Genomic DNA, 17020 nt, shown 5'->3' on the forward strand with positions numbered 1-17020 from the left:
CAGCCGCCCAGAGGTGAGCCGGAGGAGGCCTGCTGCGAGACGGGACGTGAAGCGGCGGCAGAGGCGGGGTGGGGGATCGCATCCGCGGCGTTTTGAGCTACACGAGCCGGTACCACTTGGGGCAGTACGCGGTCCCAGAGGACGCAGTTGTTGGATCACCTGAACTACCGCTGGCTGGCTTGGCGACTTCATGAGTCGATCCGCTTGACGCCCAACGGGACTTAAGCGGCGTGGCATTTCAGCATGAAAATGCTACTTTCGGCGTGCGAGCTTGAAATGTCAACTTTTGCTGTTGAATTTTATAGTGATGAAGTATTTTTTTTCTTGAACGCACGCATGGAATAATTCAGCCGTATTAAAATGAATTATTTGGGATTTGTTGTCAATACGACCAAGAGTTAAAATTCACATTGTGGTTATTGAATGCAGGCCTAATAAAAAAATCAGCGTCTTTGAATTCAGCAGATTTAATTCTTTTTGATACTTCGGTTATAACTCAACAATTGGACTTCAACGTAATTTAATTCATTTGCATATCGTTTGGCTTTTGTATTTTTTTAAAAGCGAGAATGTGCGTGAGCCTTAAAATACGCGTTTGCTTTTTGATATGAAATGAATTGTAAGGGTGGCTCCCAGCGCTGATGTTTTGACTGTCGTGTCCGCAGCGGAGTGGGTCTGGCCCGGGCACACTTCGAGAAGCAGCCCCCTTCCAACCTGCGCAAATCCAACTTCTTCCACTTTGTGCTGGCTCTGTACGACCGACAGGGTCAGCCCGTGGAGATCGAAAGAACCACCTTCGTTGATTTTGTGGAGAAGGAAAAGGTGAGTGCAAACATTTTTCGAGTCAACAGATTAAAAAATATATATATAGATATACATGCATATATTTTTAAAAGAAATATCTAAAGGAGGTGGTTTGGATTTCACCATGACGCCCGAGTACCGTTAGCCGGCCTGTTTAATCAAACTAATTTATTGCCGAAAATAAAGTGTGCAGTTTCACAGCAGACGTCGTTATAATTATGCTCGTGTGAGTTTCAACGGTGAGGCTCGCAAAGTTGAAAGTGCATAAAATCCCGAGTGGTCACGCGTTTCTTGTAATAATATGGAAACATTTTACTGCACATTTCGGAGCTGCCAAAAAACACATTGAATTAAGTAAAAACGAAATGGAAGTAATTTTTATTAAATGTAAATATACTTCGGACAAAACGTTTAAATTGAAGCGATAATGTTGCTGGTTCAAATTTGTTATTTGCTTGTTGTTGTTTTTTAAATGCTAAATACCACTTTGCACTCGTCAACATCATGGTCACTAAACATTTTCTGGTGTGTCATACGAACATTTACGATTGTCTCATATTTTAAAATGATCATTAAAAACATCACATCAATACAGAAAATGAAAAGAAACGCCTTTGCGAGAGAGATTTGTCATGATATATAGTCTTTGTTTTTGTTTATTTGTTTTTGATACAAAAACTGAAACGGATGTCCATACCAGTTAATTTTATATTTTATTCGTAGGAAACGACAGGAGAAAAGACCAACAATGGGATCCATTATAGACTTCAGCTCCTCTACAGTAACGGTGAGTTTCCTTTCCGGCATTTTGATAGAACAAATGCATCGAGTGAGTGATACACTCTAAACACTTGAAGCCGAGAGCGAAAGCCGTCCAATTTTATGACGTTGTAATACTAAAAAAAGAACTTCTTAAATGTTTATTTTGGAGAATGACGAGATATAAATGAATTTAAAAGCCTAACCTTTGCGTGTATCTTAATTGTTGTCAATACTGTAAGAATAATCATTCTGAGTAGAACTCTTTTGAATTAAAAACAGACGAAATTTTATATCTTTTTACCTTCCCATAATTTGAAGGCTTCATGGTCCTCTGATTAAAATGTTTTACATTTAAGAAACGCGTGTTATTATTTATTTATTTTTTTATCAAACGTTACATGCATCACACTTTCAATTTAAGTAAAAAAAAATAATAAAAAAAAACCCTATGGTTAAAAGTTTAAACTTCTCATCTTTTCTAAAGTGCCCAAAGGAGGAAACGATGTGGTGTTGCTAATTCTCTTGGGATGTTAAATCATAAACAAGAACTTCCTGATTGTCTCGCAGGGATCAGGACAGAACAGGACTTATATGTGCGACTAATTGACTCCATGACCAAACAGGTGAGATTTTCCATTATACTATACTGCCACAGATTCAACTTTGCAGCAATTCCGTACTTGTACTGGTCTTAATTCTGGACCCACCACAACTCCTACACCCTCTCACCCTGTGTCGGAGACCCTCAACTTCAGCACTGCACAGCCAGCGTGATAAACGACCTGTCTTACCTGTGGAATACATTTACGAAGGCCCAAGAACGAAGAGGACATGTGTCCTCCTATACCCAGCCGCCGCTTATAGCAGCCAGTAACTGGAATGTTGGATTTTATAAGCATTTGTGTGTACATGTGAGACGTGTGTGTGTGTGTGTGTGTGTGTGTGTGTGTGTGTGTGTGTGTGTGTGTGTGTGTGTGTGTGTGTGTGTGTGAATGTCGAAGAAGTGTAGGAGTGTGTTAGTGTTGCGGAGAGACAGTGATACATGCCAGCTCACTCTTAGAAGACCTTGACCCTCATTTCCTCAGCGTGAAACAGAACACACTCTATCCCAGAGTGCTTTTTTGCCAATCAAAAAAGACAAAAACAAAACATAACAAAAAAAAAAATGCAAGATATGTACATATGCCACAAAAAGTGTGGAAATTGTTTTTTTTTTGATAATGAATTAGCAGACTGGTAAAGCTAACCTTTTCGGTTTGATATCAGATGACACTGGTGTTGAATGGAATTTACATTCAAGGAGAGGCATTACAGTTTATTTTGAGATGATGCTTGTGTGTGTTTATTGTTTACTGTGTGCTGTTTTTGTGCGTGTGAGCGCATGTGTTGATCGTGGCCCGAGAGTGAATGCTGAGTGAGGTTGCAGGCGAAACCAGACTACAATTTTGGACACGCAGCTATAGGGAGCAGATGGTGCACTATACTCCAGTCTGGCAGCCCAACTGCTCACTGTACAGCACACATAAACATACATGTGCACACTGACACGCGTGTGCACACAGGACAATGCAACATTGGAACAAAAATGCATTCTTCCTTGTTGTTAGAGCAAAGTGTTCAGGAGGAGATGCCTCCTATGTGAAAACATGAATATTTTTGTGTGCATCGTTCTTGGATCACACACATGAAACAATACCCAATTAAAATAACCATATTGTTTTTGCTCTACTCCAGGCGATCGTCTATGAAGGCCAGGATAAAAATCCAGAGATGTGTCGGGTTCTGCTGACCCACGAGATCATGTGCAGGTAAGGTTGAGTCCCACATTGCTGCAAATGTCATTATTTTAGTCCACAATGGGCCTTCTTTTTTTTTTTTTTTTCATTTTGAAGGTGTCTCTACCGGAGTAAAGCGAGGGCAAAGATATGAAGAGCGGTGCTAAATTACTGTCGAAATCTTATCATTTTCTTCAAAGTGGGTTGGCAAGATTGGCCCTGGCCTATTTCAGTTGGTAGGGGTGTGAGAATGTGTGCGTGCGTGCGGGTGTGTGTGCGTATCCTTCTCATGTTCAGCTAATTAGGACAAGGAAAAGCTCATTACTCAAACCCATCCTCCTTAGTGTGCGTAACACATGCAGTTTGCATCGTCCTGACAGTGAGCTATGTGCCGACGAGGACACACTCGGACCGAGCATTAAAATACATTCACGCACTCAAACACACTCAGTGTTTCAATGAAGGCATCACACGGCCGATGGCCATCTAAAAATACATGTCGACTTACACGTAGAAATAAATGGCCCGTGGCACTTCCTGGTTATCACACAAGGCAATTTAGACCACTTGTTTTCATATGCTGCAGGAAATGGCCTGAGATCAGAAATCTGATCTGGCTCTCCAAGCCTCCTGTCCTGGGGGATGCAAGAAAGTAGGGGGAGGGTCAATTCCCCTCGCGCCACTCTTTTGTGTATTTCTCCATCTCCCGTCATACACCACGAGAGCAGATGCTCACATGTAGTCAGATGCAGGTACACGCCGACACGCATGTATGCAGGCGCAGTGCAGAGCGGGCGAGGGAAGAAAAAGTAGATGTGATGTATTTTTGAAGGTGGAAAGAGATGGGCGGCATGACAACACACCGTTACATTGTGCTGCAGTCAAGTCATTGGAAAAAGGACTCGTCACATCAGTATGCAACCCCCTTTTACCCAGCATGCACTACTCCCCAGGTCCAGTGGGACCACTCTGTGACCCACTTCTGAGGCAGAGAAAGAGCGAGGCGGGATAGAGGGAGGGGACGAGCTCTGAGGAGGAAAAATTGAGAACACAAGATGTCTGCTTGTGTGATGTCTGACAGAAACGGAGCTAACCTGAGTTCCCGATTGTGATTTAAGTTCGGCGCAAAATCCAGCCCGGCTCAAGCGCACCATTTTCGCTCACCTCCAAACTGTGGTCGAAAGCACCCTGTTGATCCCACCTGTACAACAGCGGCTTGAGCCTGGTCTTACCTAGACAAACCCAGGGAAAGTCAGCTCCTGCTCCATCTTTACCTTTCCAAGGAGTCTCCCTTCACCCTTCTCACACCCCTTCCCAGTGTCATCACTGCTGCGCGTTCTAACTCCCCTATTGTCACCTTACAGTCGATGCTGCGATAAGAAGAGCTGCGGGAACAGGAACGAGACCCCATCAGACCCGGTCATCATCGACAGGTAGGCAAAGACTGACCTGTCGACTTGGCCCATCGCGGGGAAGACGTGTCGCGTGTTGACATTTAATAAATCCCTAAATCTGGAGAAAATGTCACACGGCTGAGGCGTGCGCTTGGTCAGAGAGAAGCAGAACACCCAGTTGTTTACATTTCAGCAGCCTTAATCATCTCTGTGAGCAAAATGTGTGAAGCATCAGTAAATGCCATAGCAGCGGTGTTTGTGTGTGTGTGTGTGTGTGTGTGTGTGTGTGTGTGGACTCCTACATGTGTGGTCACACACAATGTTTGAGTGGTTAGCCTGATGACTGAGCTGATCAGCCTTAATCATCTCTGTGAGCAAGATGTGTGAAGCATCAATAAGTACATGAGCAAGGGTGGGTGTGTGTGTGTGTGTGTGTGTGTGTGTGTGTGTGTGTGTGGACTCCTACATGTGTGGTCACACACAATGTTTGAGTGGTTAGCCTGATGACTGAGCTGATGAGCAGTTCGAGTTACAACTCAAGTCTGATGTGTGGATGCGTGGATAAATGCTAACCATCCGAACATGCTTTGTTTTTTGGGCCCGCACTCCTTGCACTTTTTTCTTCGAGTGAGCGCCGATCCTCCTGTCATCATAAAATGTCAATGACTAATGCAGCAGTTGGCCTGATTAACACTTCGGAAAAGAGAAAACAACAACAACAAAAAAAAAGGAAAAGCCCTGCTTGTAGATTTACAGTCTGGCCTTTGTTGTGTGGGACTCTTGGTCACAGTGATTAATCACAGTGATTAATCAGTGATTAATTTTATCCTGGCATTGAATCTTTATTGGTAACGTTAGGAGAACACGATATTCAAGCTGATTGTATTTTCCGATGCGCATTCTGGTCATGTTAAAAAAAAAAATTACATATTTGCTACTTGAGTTTTTATGTTGCTTTGACATGTACAAGAGTATGTGCGTGTGTTAATGAGGCAGTGACCTGTGCTATCTGATGAACACAGCTGTCCTGTTCTCACTGCTGCTCTGTCAAAAGCGACTCTTTTACCTGTGTGTGTGTGTGAGTGTGTGTATGCGTGTGCATGTGTGTGTGTGTGTGTGTGTGTGTGTGTGTGTGTGTGTGTGTGTGAGTGTGTGTTTGCGTGTGTGTGTGTGTGTGTGTGTGTGTGTGTGTGTGTGTGTGTGTGTGTGTGTGTGTGTGAGAGTGTTTTTGTGTGTGAGCGCCACCCTGGTTCCGCTCCATTGAAGCGGAAGGCCTCACCTCAGTGCTCCCTGAGACAGCTGCACCCCAGCCACACGGCTTTAGACAACACGCCTGCCCCATCACTGTTTGCCCCAACCGTTTTTGTTTGCGTGCATCTGTACTTGTTGAATTTCTCATCAGCGTAACTACACGCCGCCCTTTCTCCTCAAATTGGCCTGCAAGTTTGGGGCGGTCGCAACTCGCAGAACAGGCGGAGGCACTGCCAACCCCGCATTGAGCGCGCCGTGGTCTCTCCGTGGCGTTAGTCCCCTGATATTTAATGGCTCAGGTGTGCAAGGCCACATAAAGCAACAACAAATTAGAGCAGGCGACGGGAAAACAACGGCCATATCTTCGCTTCCCTCTTCAATTCTTCCTGGACAGGGAAATTAGGTCAGGTGAGAGGAGTGTCATTGGTGGGGGGTGGAGATGGTCGCTCAAACTGTACATTGAAGGGGAATAAGAGAAGAAGGGTTGATGTGTTTGCTCATTTAGCATCTACATCGTCTTGGCAGTTGTAATAATCAGGGATTCAGAAACAAACAAACCACGGCGATGCCAAAGCTGACTCAATTAACATGAACCCCCCTCCTTCAAATTCATAAAGAAATACCATCAGCAGCCCCTCTCCACCCTTGAAGTTATTTAGTTCGTTAAATAAGGGCTCGTTAGCCCGCTGCTATTTCGCAGAGATGATTAGATTTTACAGCCCTAATTATCTGGGCTCGCTCAAACTCTTCTGGAAGAGTAATGGGTCTTATTGCCTAATTAGCTCTCTCTCGTTAAGATTGGAGAAACGGGCCACGGCAGCAAAACCGCAGGAATGAGGAAAAATAAAGGCAGCTAATGAGAAACTTATTTGATTGTTAGGAGAACAAATCAGTACAGTGTGCATCTCACAGCATCCGGTTACGGTACGCCACTCTCTTCAGGAGACGTCCTCCAAGCGGCTCCTGTTCACCAGAGAATTTGTTTGGCAATATAAGCGCCGACAAGCACTTACATGATGTTGACTTTAATTATGAAGTATATCTGTTGAGAAGTGGGAGATGTCTTCAATCCGCACCCGACCGGCGTTACTTTGGATGAGTTGAAGTCTCTTGTTAGTTTTACTGTAGCTTGAAGGGGGCTTTCCCTTTTTGGGGAATTCAACAAGTTAACCTGGCAAATGTGTGTCAGGGGGAAGGTGAGACACTCCTGGGCACCTCTCTATGTCTTCCCCGGGGAAACATGTGGTCCACTTTAGCCTCTTACAGAAACAGGATAATATGAGGGGGAGCCCTTAACCCCTTCACCTCCACTTTCAGCTCTCCTCATCACTCCTGCTTAGCACGGGGTTAATCGTATGCAGACACTGCCAGTCACTCTGTGCTTTGCCTGGATGGGCCTCACATCATGAACGCATCTCCCTCTCACCCGTGGAAACCTTTGCGAGCACGTCGCATAGCTTCTGTCAATCCACTTCCTGCTCTTTCGGAATGGCTTTGATTGCAGACTAATCTGTCGGCCTCGCGCGCCGGCTCTGGTGCCGAATGTCCCCCGCACGTACGCGTGTCCTCTCACGCCTCACGCCACCTGTGTCCCGTGGCCCTTTCTTGCCTGCCCAGCTCCCGTAGGCTTTCCGGAGGGAGTCCCCCAGGCTGGCTTCCCCTCTTACTCTGTGGCCACAGATAAGGATCCATTGGACACCCCTGCATATTCACATAAGCACCCCTGCCCCCCCACCTCCCCGTCAACAGCCACTTTTCCAGTGGCGGTGTTTTGCAGTGTGTGTTATGAGGTTGCCGTGTTTACATGCGCAGGCGATGTTATTTCAGGTTAATTGCTGTTTTCAAGTGTGCGCTCTTGGGTGTTTGTGTTTGCGCACACTCCAGCGGCCCGCTGTTGATGCGGCCCATTTCCTTGCATGCGCGTCTGTGCCGTTGTATCGGCGTCGATGTTGGTTGTTTCCCTGGGAGTGTGTGCGGTGATAGAGGCCATTTCCTGGCGAGTGTGTGTGTGTCTTGAGTGAAGAATGTCGGGCGGGAAGTGCTCCTCCCGCGGAGGATGATGTCATGGCGGTTTCCTGTTCTGCTATTGGAGCCGAGTGGCCAGCACCAGATTTTTGATCACCTCTTCGCCGCTTCACGGCTACAACTCTCTTGGCGACGTGTGTGAGAGGAGCAAATACTCGTGGGAGTCGGGCATGTTTTGAAAAGGTTGTTTTGCGAGCTTGTGCATTCTGACGCTTGTTTGTCGCTCTTCTGCTAATTGTCTCTCTTTAGTGGGGAACCCCCTCATTGTTTTGGTTGTTGTGTTTGGATCCACTTCCTGAGGTGAGAGTTCATGTGTTGCCTTGGCTGAGCTAACGTGCGCTAGTGAATAATGTATTTCATTGACTTTATGTCAGCTCTGCCAGCCCCCCAAGCCGAGCCCACCCATGTTTAATTCATCCGTCTCATTTGTGTGTCCGCGCGCGCGTGTGCGTTCACGTTTGTGAGCGCACACGCTTACGAATTTGTGTCATTTAGAGGCCCAGTCTGCACCTGTCCAGCCATTAGCCCGCTTCTAATTTGCATTTGATGCTAATGTGGTTTACTGGCAGCGCCTTCCGTTGCTGCCGCCTAGTTTCACTTTCATATCCATGACTGTGTCAGCGAGAAGGTGAAAACCTACTTATTGTCCATAAGTCTGTCATACCCTCAACGTTACCAGCAACATCGTTGACTCATTTTTGTATTTTTGCCACTTTAAAATGCCACACGAGACCAGTTTATAGCGAGACTGAGTCATGTGACCTCAGCTCGCTACACTTTTAAATACATCAGTGCAGATTTTGCTGCTATTTTTGTACTTGGCTTGAGCTGGTGTATGGGTTTCCATTGTACTTCTCGCAGTTGGGGGTCAACTGCAATAGACATTTGGTAGGTTGACTTGCAGCTACTTGAAGTTGAGCAGGGCATAGGGCCAAAGAGGCTGACTTACTGCCTCATCGATATGCACAAATCCCCTCCCAAAGGTGCCGGCTGCTCTTAGAAGAACACAAATATATACAGAGAGCTCACACTCTCAGATAAACTCATTCGCAAATATGTATGGAGACAAGAACCCACTGCCATGACTATAAAAACACACACACATACACAAATGCGTTTTGACCTGCAGTTGCCTGCATCTGTTTGGCTGTGTTCTTTCTTCCCTGCAGTGGTTTCCCCCCTCAGGGTTGGAAGAAAGCGCGGCCCCAGGGGAAGGACGGCTGGGATGATTGACAGCAGAGAGTTTGGAGGTCGGGGAGCCTCTCAAACAGGGCTGCCTCTTTTTTCTCTCACTCCAGTACTGTAAACCCCAACAACTGCTGCGCTTTCACTTGCAAAGGGGAAAAAAACCACAGCATACATGTGTTGGCTTAGTTTATCCAAATATGAAACATCAATTTCAAGAGTTGCTTTGGGGCAGGGAAAACAATTGTGTATGTGTCCGGGATGGAAGGGGTCTTAATTCAAATTCTTAACTTTAACTGCAAACTTCACAGATGAATGTGCCCGTATTTCCTTGTGTTTTAATTCTCCCACCAATAAGTCAGATGCTATCACACTTTGTAGGTTGTAAAACTAATGCCCTACAGCTCAACGCAGGTAACAAACACTTTATTAGGCCTCATAAAAGGCAATTTACAAATGTCATAACACTGAAAATAGCTAGTAAGTAGCTCCCTTTACTGCCAAAACTGCTTCGTCATTATTGTTTACTTTCCCTCCTTGACCTGGCCCTCTTCTCCTCTCCTTTGGTGCCAGTGTTTGTTCTGACCCAGAATGACAGGGTTTGGCCGGCCAGAACTGGTCCAAATGAGTAGCGTCCTACTTCTCTGAAAGACATTTTTGGTGCGGAAATTGCAGGCCGGGGAGATAGAGATAGAAGGGGAGCTAAATAGAATAAAGATATATTTACTGTACAAAAGGCCTTGTGTGTGCGCGTGTATGCACGCGTGTGTGTATGTGTGTGTGTGTATGTGTATGTGTGTGTGTGTGTGTGTGTGTGTGTGTCTATGCTGCAAGTGATGAAAGAGTAACATTTTCCAGGACTTAGTCCATGCCCTAGAAGATGCGCTCAATTTGCTTTTCAAATGAGGCGTGAAGAGCACAAGCGTGTGCCTCTCAGTGTGATGGTATATTTGTCCGTGTGTGTGCGTGTGCGCGTGTGTGTGTATGTGTGTGTGTGTGTGTGTGGCAGAAGCAAAGCTTTGTTTTCTCACTGCTGATGCCTGTAGACAGTCAGAGCGCAGCTTAAGTGCGCTCTCATGGCCAATGTGTTACACGGCTGTCTGTTTGTGCCTGTAATAGAAAAGACTCAGCAGCAGTGTGTCATTGAGCTGCAATACACACACACACGCACACATGCACACACACGCACACACACACACACGTACGCACCCTGATCTCAGACCCAACGATGCATTGTTTACTCCTGCTAAGTGAGAACACAGACAGTCCGCCTCATGCCAGCTCGATACCCCCCAAGCTGGCGTCTCATTTCCTCCGAGCCCGTCTCCATCCCAGCCCCTCTTCTAGGGAGGGTTACCTCAGCGTCGTAGCCCAGGATGTAAGTCCAGGTGTCCAGGATGAGCGCTCTGTTGACCCGCTGTGCCCGAACGCAATGTATAGTCTGTTGATTGTTTTTCATCAATCTGTTCAGGAAGAATGGATCACTGGCCAGGCGATGTAAAAGCGTCGCTCTCAGTTTCACACGCCACAATGGAAGGAAGACCTGCACGGCATGAAGGGGCGGGGGGTGGTGGAGGGGTGGGGGTCCGATGGTGGGAGTTGAGAGGCCATACAGTGTCGTGAAAAAAGTATTTGTCCTTCTCTCAAATTCTTATTTTTCTGTACAGTTTCACCAGTTCAATGATTACGATGATCAAACACAAATGTAAATATAAGACAAAGATAGGTCAAGGAAATATGAAAACCTGTTCATTTTATGTATTAAAGAAATAAATATTCAAAGCTACCTGACCCTGCATGAAAAAAGTACATGCACTCCAAACCGAACTGGTTGGGCCAGCCTCGCAGCAGCAACAAATGAAGTCAAGCGTTTTCTATACCGGTTCTATAATTGGCCATGAGTCTTTCACATCTTCGGGGAGTTTTCAGGCCCCCGCTTCCTTGCAGAGCTGCTTTAATTCAGCAACAATGTTGACAGTCAAGAATGACTTCTGTAAAGAATTGAAGAGTTACTCCTTGTACTTCTCCCAAATAAACACATAGCGAAAAATGTGAAATCCAGTTTGATCAAAATTGTAAATGGTAAATGGAATGCAATTACGCCCCTTTATTTACAGTACACCACATTGTGCCCATCAAAAAAGCCTCACTTTAACTTATTGAAAACTTATTTCTTCAACCCAAAAGTATGCTGCCGCATTTTGTCAGCCACTTGTAATGCCAGAAAATATTTCCTTTTTAGTTTAAAAAGGCTTACATTAACCAGGGACTCTTTCTATACCATGGCCAAAAGTTGAACCCGAGGTTGATTTTTGCACCTAACGGTGCTGTACATAAATCCTTGTTGACTGGGACGATGGGCTACCTGGATGGGAAGGTGCCTCTTTGGGCTAACTGCCGTCATTTGTTGCGATGACTGAGTGACAGGCCATCAGCAAAATAATGGCAGAGGCACTGATATACCGCCGAGATGGGCTTAATTGACTGGACTGCACAGTAGAGTCTCATTTAATGCTTATTAGCTAGCTAACTATTCCTAGTCCACTCAAATCTGAATTTGAATTACAGCAGAATGTGAAGGGCCCAAATATAAACAACTTTTTAAAATTGGATTCATGTCTGGATTTTGACTAGGCCACTCCAAAATATTGATTTTGTTTTTTCAAGCCATTCAAAAGTTGACTTGCTGCTTGTGTTTTGGATCAGTCCTGCTGCAAACCCAAGTGCGCTTTACTCTTTCGAAAAAGTAGTTTTAATGAAGTAGCGCTTCATACTCGAGTATAAGGATCTGAAAAATTAAGTTTGAAGAGTTTACTATAAGTATCTTTTATACTTTTCAGTAAAAGCCAAGTATACTTTAGAAAAATATAGTATTTAAAAAATACACTTAAAATATACTGCCTCCAAATTAGTCGAAAATTTAAGTTTAGTTGAATAAACTATTTTTTGCTAAGGTCACGGACTGTTGGCAGGATATTCTGCCTTAGGATTTTCTATTAAAGAGCAGAATTCATGTTCCATCGATCACAGCCTTCATCAAGGTCCTGAATGAGCAGAGCAGTCCTGGACCGTCATACTGCGACCACCATGCTTGACTTTTCCTGAAATGCTACTCTTATGCTTATAACAGATCCAAGGAGACACACACATTCTCTTCAGTCCAGAGAATATCCTCCGCAAACTCTTGAAAATCATTTCTTCCTTATTGTTGAGTCACGAACATGAGGAAAGTGAGGCCTGGAATTTGTCAGATCACGGCCTGGGTTCCTTTGAGACCTCCTGGATGAGTCGTTGCTCTGCTCTTTGGGTATTTTTTGTTGGCCATTCACCACTGGGAAGGTTCACTACGGTACCGTGTTTTCTCCATTTGCGGATCAGGATAAATCACGACTTCAAGATGTCAGTTACTTGATTTCTCATATGTTCTTTTTGCATGAAGATCTTCAACATTAAAGTGGGGAACAAGGCAAAAGAAGAAGAAGGAGAAGAATTTAAGAATAGGGTGAATACTTTTCATGTCAAGTGATTTGGGCAGTGCAACTAAAGAATACTGGACAGATCTTTTTTAAGATACAAGATTTGTCATGTCTATTCTCCTTAAGAAAACATCTCCTCATCTCCAAACTTGTTTGAGTTTTACGACATTGAGCTTGACTAATTTGAGCTGCAATGTTAAGGTACAAAACAATTCTTCAAGGGACATAATTAAAACCTAAAGCAGGCACGTCAGCAAGCAGGCAATTATGGTCAACAGCAGCATTCATCAAAGGAATGTATATATTCCTTCACTCCTAATATATTCTTTTTTTTTTTAAATGCATTAATCATCGACAAATGAGACCTAGCGCATGTCACTGTTTCACTTCAAAAAGCCGAGCTCGAATTTAAAGGCCTTTGTTTGTGTTTATGTAACTGATGGGGGAGACAAAGTAAGGCGTAGGCAATCGACAGACACTTTGTTGTTGTACACTGCCTCAGCCCTTGAGCGCGTGTGTTTGTTTGTTTGCTGTCTGAGTGGCTTGACCTCGCTGAGAGGAGTGTTCTCTCCTCCTCGTGTTTGCCTTGCCGACTGCCACCCGTGCGTCTCTCCACTACTTTCTCTTGCTCTTTGCACCTTTTGACTATACTATTTTCTTTGGTCCTCCCACTCACACTCCTGTTTTTTTTTTCTTTTATTGGAGGGGGCTAATCACACATGGAGTCTGCCCGCTTTTGAACACCCTTACTCGCATCTTTGTTGATTCCTGCGTGTGACGCGGGGGTGAGTCACGCTAATTATCCCAGTTATTGGCTTCTCCTGCAGAGCGGCCTTGATTTACATGAGGTGACATTCAGTTCAAACACAGAGACCTTCGCTGCTTTTTTTGGGAAAACAATTAACAGCGAGGCGTTCTCCTGTATCCTCTTTTGCTCCTGATGCGCCACTCCCTCGCTCTCTTCCTCTGGCTATTGTCTTCACTAATACAGCAAGCTTGCAGGCAAAGAAGTCAGCGTGTTTGCAAGCAGGCACATTTAAAAAGAATTATGGGCCTTGTAAAAATATACCAAGTGGGGCCCTATTATTCTGTCAATGCTGAGAGCGAAACGGACGCACACCCACACCGATTGCTGTCCAATGAATAGCATGTATCTCCAAATGTTGTGTTTCCGTGTTTTTTTTTCATTTCTATTTTTAGCCGAACAAAGCTCTGAGCTTTCCAACAGTGTTCTTTTACGATATCAGGGTGTACCTGAAACGGGATTTGGGAGGTAATAAAAGGTATGAAATCAAGTTCTACCTCCACATTTCGAAAGGTTAGCTTTCCAGTCACACCGCTGGGGTCCTTTTCAAATGACGGGAAATAAAGCAACATCAGATAGAAATACAAAACTCACATAACTTGATGACCGGTGCTTTGCGTAAGAAAGTGAGTGATATTATACCACAGCTTTGCCAAACACTTTTATTTATTTCAAGGTCATGTGAGCTATTAACAGTCACCGGTTCTCAAATAATGCAGCAGGAACATCAACAATGAAATGATGCAGACATGACATCGTCTAAGAAATTCCATCTTCTCATCCATCTCATCAGACTGCTTTGTATCTATAGCACATGTTTCCACTGCTGCGATATGCGATGATGTGATGAATGAACGTTCTCATCCTTTTTGAATTTCTGGGCTTGGCAACAGCATTCAGACACAATTTTTGCCACACTTCCTAGCCTTACCTCACAGCAAAAAAAAAAGCTGAATTCCAGATGTTCTCCATCATGGGTGGCCACGCTGTTTCAACACGTTAGCTACTTATAAAATGACCAAGTCCCAATGATTTACCGACTTGATTTATTCCATCCAGTATCCAAGCCACTTATTCTCACAAGGGTGTGCTTGGAGCCGATCCCAGTCTTCAGGGAGCAGGCGGGGTGCACCCTGAACTGGTTGCTATCCAGTGGTGGTTATTTCTAAAAATATATTTTGAATTCTTTATTTGTCCAAAATGTATTGCTGTGCCTTGCATAACTGCACGAACTCATACATATCTGCGGTGAGGCATGCAACAGGCGGAAGACAATGACAAATTTGACAACAGATGATAGGTGGGAGTCGACTTTTTTTTTTTTTTTTTACTTATCTGCCTCGCAGGCATATACATGATTGGTATACAATTTGGAGGGTGATTTGAGTTAATGCCACGAAGGCTATCGACACGCCCTTCGGGAGCTACTGGTGGCTCACGATTTACGTCATGGGCACATCTGTTTTTAGTATGTCACCAACAAATGAATGAATGAACAAACGAATGAATACAAATTCCGGCCTGTCAACTATTATCTTTTTTTTTCTAACTATCAAACTTTTTGGGGAAGATTAATGCATCGTCAGAAATTCAGATGACTTTCTTCAATTTGCACGGCTTATACATTTGAGGTGGAATCTTTGAGGTGTGTCTTGGGGTTGCTGTGCTATGGGTATGCGATTCATCAGCTTTTGTCACAAAGCTCTGTGCGAATTTCTAATTGACTTGCAAATTCTCAAAAGTTTTTAGGTACTTTCCTATATGCGGCTTCCCCTTCCTATTAGTGAAATTCGGGACTTCATACAGTGTGTTCAGCTGCAGGTGATTACTCGCTCCTTAATTGGCAGTTATTCAGAGGTGAATGTAAAGCGAGGTTCATGGGAATCCTTAAATTGTGTCTTATTTGTACAAGAAAAGCGACTGCACTTGATTCCTGCTTTTGACCCCCAGATAATCCATGGCTCCCATGCGTCTCCCTTGCAAGGGGTTGTGTAGCTCCCGCATTCAAACACAGAGACAATACTTGCAAGCGCCGCCGTTAATGAAGGACGTCTCTCTTCTGTCATGACGCCTCTGTTAGTGTGACAAGATGTTTACACGAACAATCACGGCGGCGCCTCTGATGCGGGCGGGGATGAAAGGGAGACGAGTGAGGAGGAAAGAAGTGGAGGCAGGGATGTGATGGTGAGTGTCTGCATCTCTCTGTTTGACAGGAGGACAGTTGTAACAGTAGCCCACTGAGCGCGCAGACAGAGACATGGGGAGGATTCACCAGCCAGACAGGCGCACAGAGGGAGAGATGTATCTGTAGGGAAACGCTCTAAAGGAAAGATGCTCTGCTTTTTTTCTTTTTTTTTTTTTTTTTTGGGCCCTATCACAGGAGCGCATTCTGGAATCCAAAGGAAAACAATTAGATGCACCCGCTTCCCCCTTCGCAGTCCTGCAGTGTTGATTACAAATGAGTAAACCTGGCATTTATCACATTACTACAAACATTTATTAAAGCCGGTTCCCCTCTAAAGCTGCAGAGATAACAGTGGGTAATTGCAGAGACTGGCTCTATTAGTTAAGTATGCCTAATGTCACTGCCTCCGAGCATTAATGGACGCCGTAGTATTATGTTGCTGCTCTCATTACCACCCCACTCTCCCTCAAACACGCACACGCGCGAGCACACACACACACACACACACGCACACACACACACACACACCCACACCCCTCTCCCCATGCATTGACCCTGCAGCAGGAGTCTGTGCCACTCTAATGAGAAATGGAAAACACTACTCCACATGCTCCAAGACATGCAAACACACACACACACACACACACACACACACACACACACACACACACACACACACACACACACGAACAAATGGACACACACTCGACAGGAACCATTATAAGGGGACTGAAAGGTACAACAGTGTAATCACACACGCCGTGGGAAACAATTGTGGCCTTATCAGAGTGATCATATTATAAAAGTTTAATAAACACCAAACGGCCTAATGGAGAATTAGCCTGCATCTGCCCTCTGTTGTTCTCAACTATAATTAGTCATTCAACAAAGACAAACAAATGCGTTCATCCAGAGTTTTTCCAAGCGTTGTGCATTTGTGCCTTTTATTTCTTATCTCCCTGGCCGGGAATTAAAAGGAAAATTGTGGCTTGGTGATGATTTGTCAAGTTTTCTTTGAGACACGCATGTCGCCAGCGTTGTCACTGCAAGAATTAAACACAAACACGCCGAAGCCCTGCGCGGCCGGTTTGGCTCGTGACCCAGTCTGGTTTTCTAAGAGCCACTTGAGATGTGTATGGCGAGAGGAGGATGAGTGCTTGAGATGGTTGAGGAGGAGGCGGAGGAAAGACAAAAAAGACACTGGAAGTGATGGTGCTGAATGACATGGAATCAGTTAGGCAAGAGGGTGTGTTGGTGCCCTCCCCCCTACACACACACACACACACACACACACACACACACACACACACACACACACACACACACACACGCACACACACACACAACAACACACTCCC

At 44.8% G+C, this 17020-nt stretch overlaps 1 protein-coding gene across 4 annotated transcripts in view; it reads left to right on the forward strand.

The window, feature by feature from the left end:
- The window catches only part of ebf1a (EBF transcription factor 1a), a 66228-nt gene that overhangs the window by 1294 nt on the left and 47914 nt on the right, over window positions 1–17020 (forward strand). For all 4 annotated transcript variants that reach the window (XM_019884302.1, XM_019884300.1, XM_019884303.1 and 1 more), the window contains exons 2-6: window positions 666–822; window positions 1528–1591; window positions 2134–2189; window positions 3301–3374; window positions 4706–4774. In XM_019884302.1, coding sequence (XP_019739861.1) covers window positions 666–822; window positions 1528–1591; window positions 2134–2189; window positions 3301–3374; window positions 4706–4774 — 420 coding nt within the window. The remainder of the gene's footprint in view (window positions 1–665; window positions 823–1527; window positions 1592–2133; window positions 2190–3300; window positions 3375–4705; window positions 4775–17020) is intronic.

Source organism: Hippocampus comes, unplaced genomic scaffold, assembly GCF_001891065.2.
Source record: "Hippocampus comes isolate QL1 unplaced genomic scaffold, H_comes_QL1_v1.1 scaffold156, whole genome shotgun sequence".
NCBI classification, from domain to species: Eukaryota; Metazoa; Chordata; class Actinopteri; order Syngnathiformes; family Syngnathidae; genus Hippocampus; species Hippocampus comes.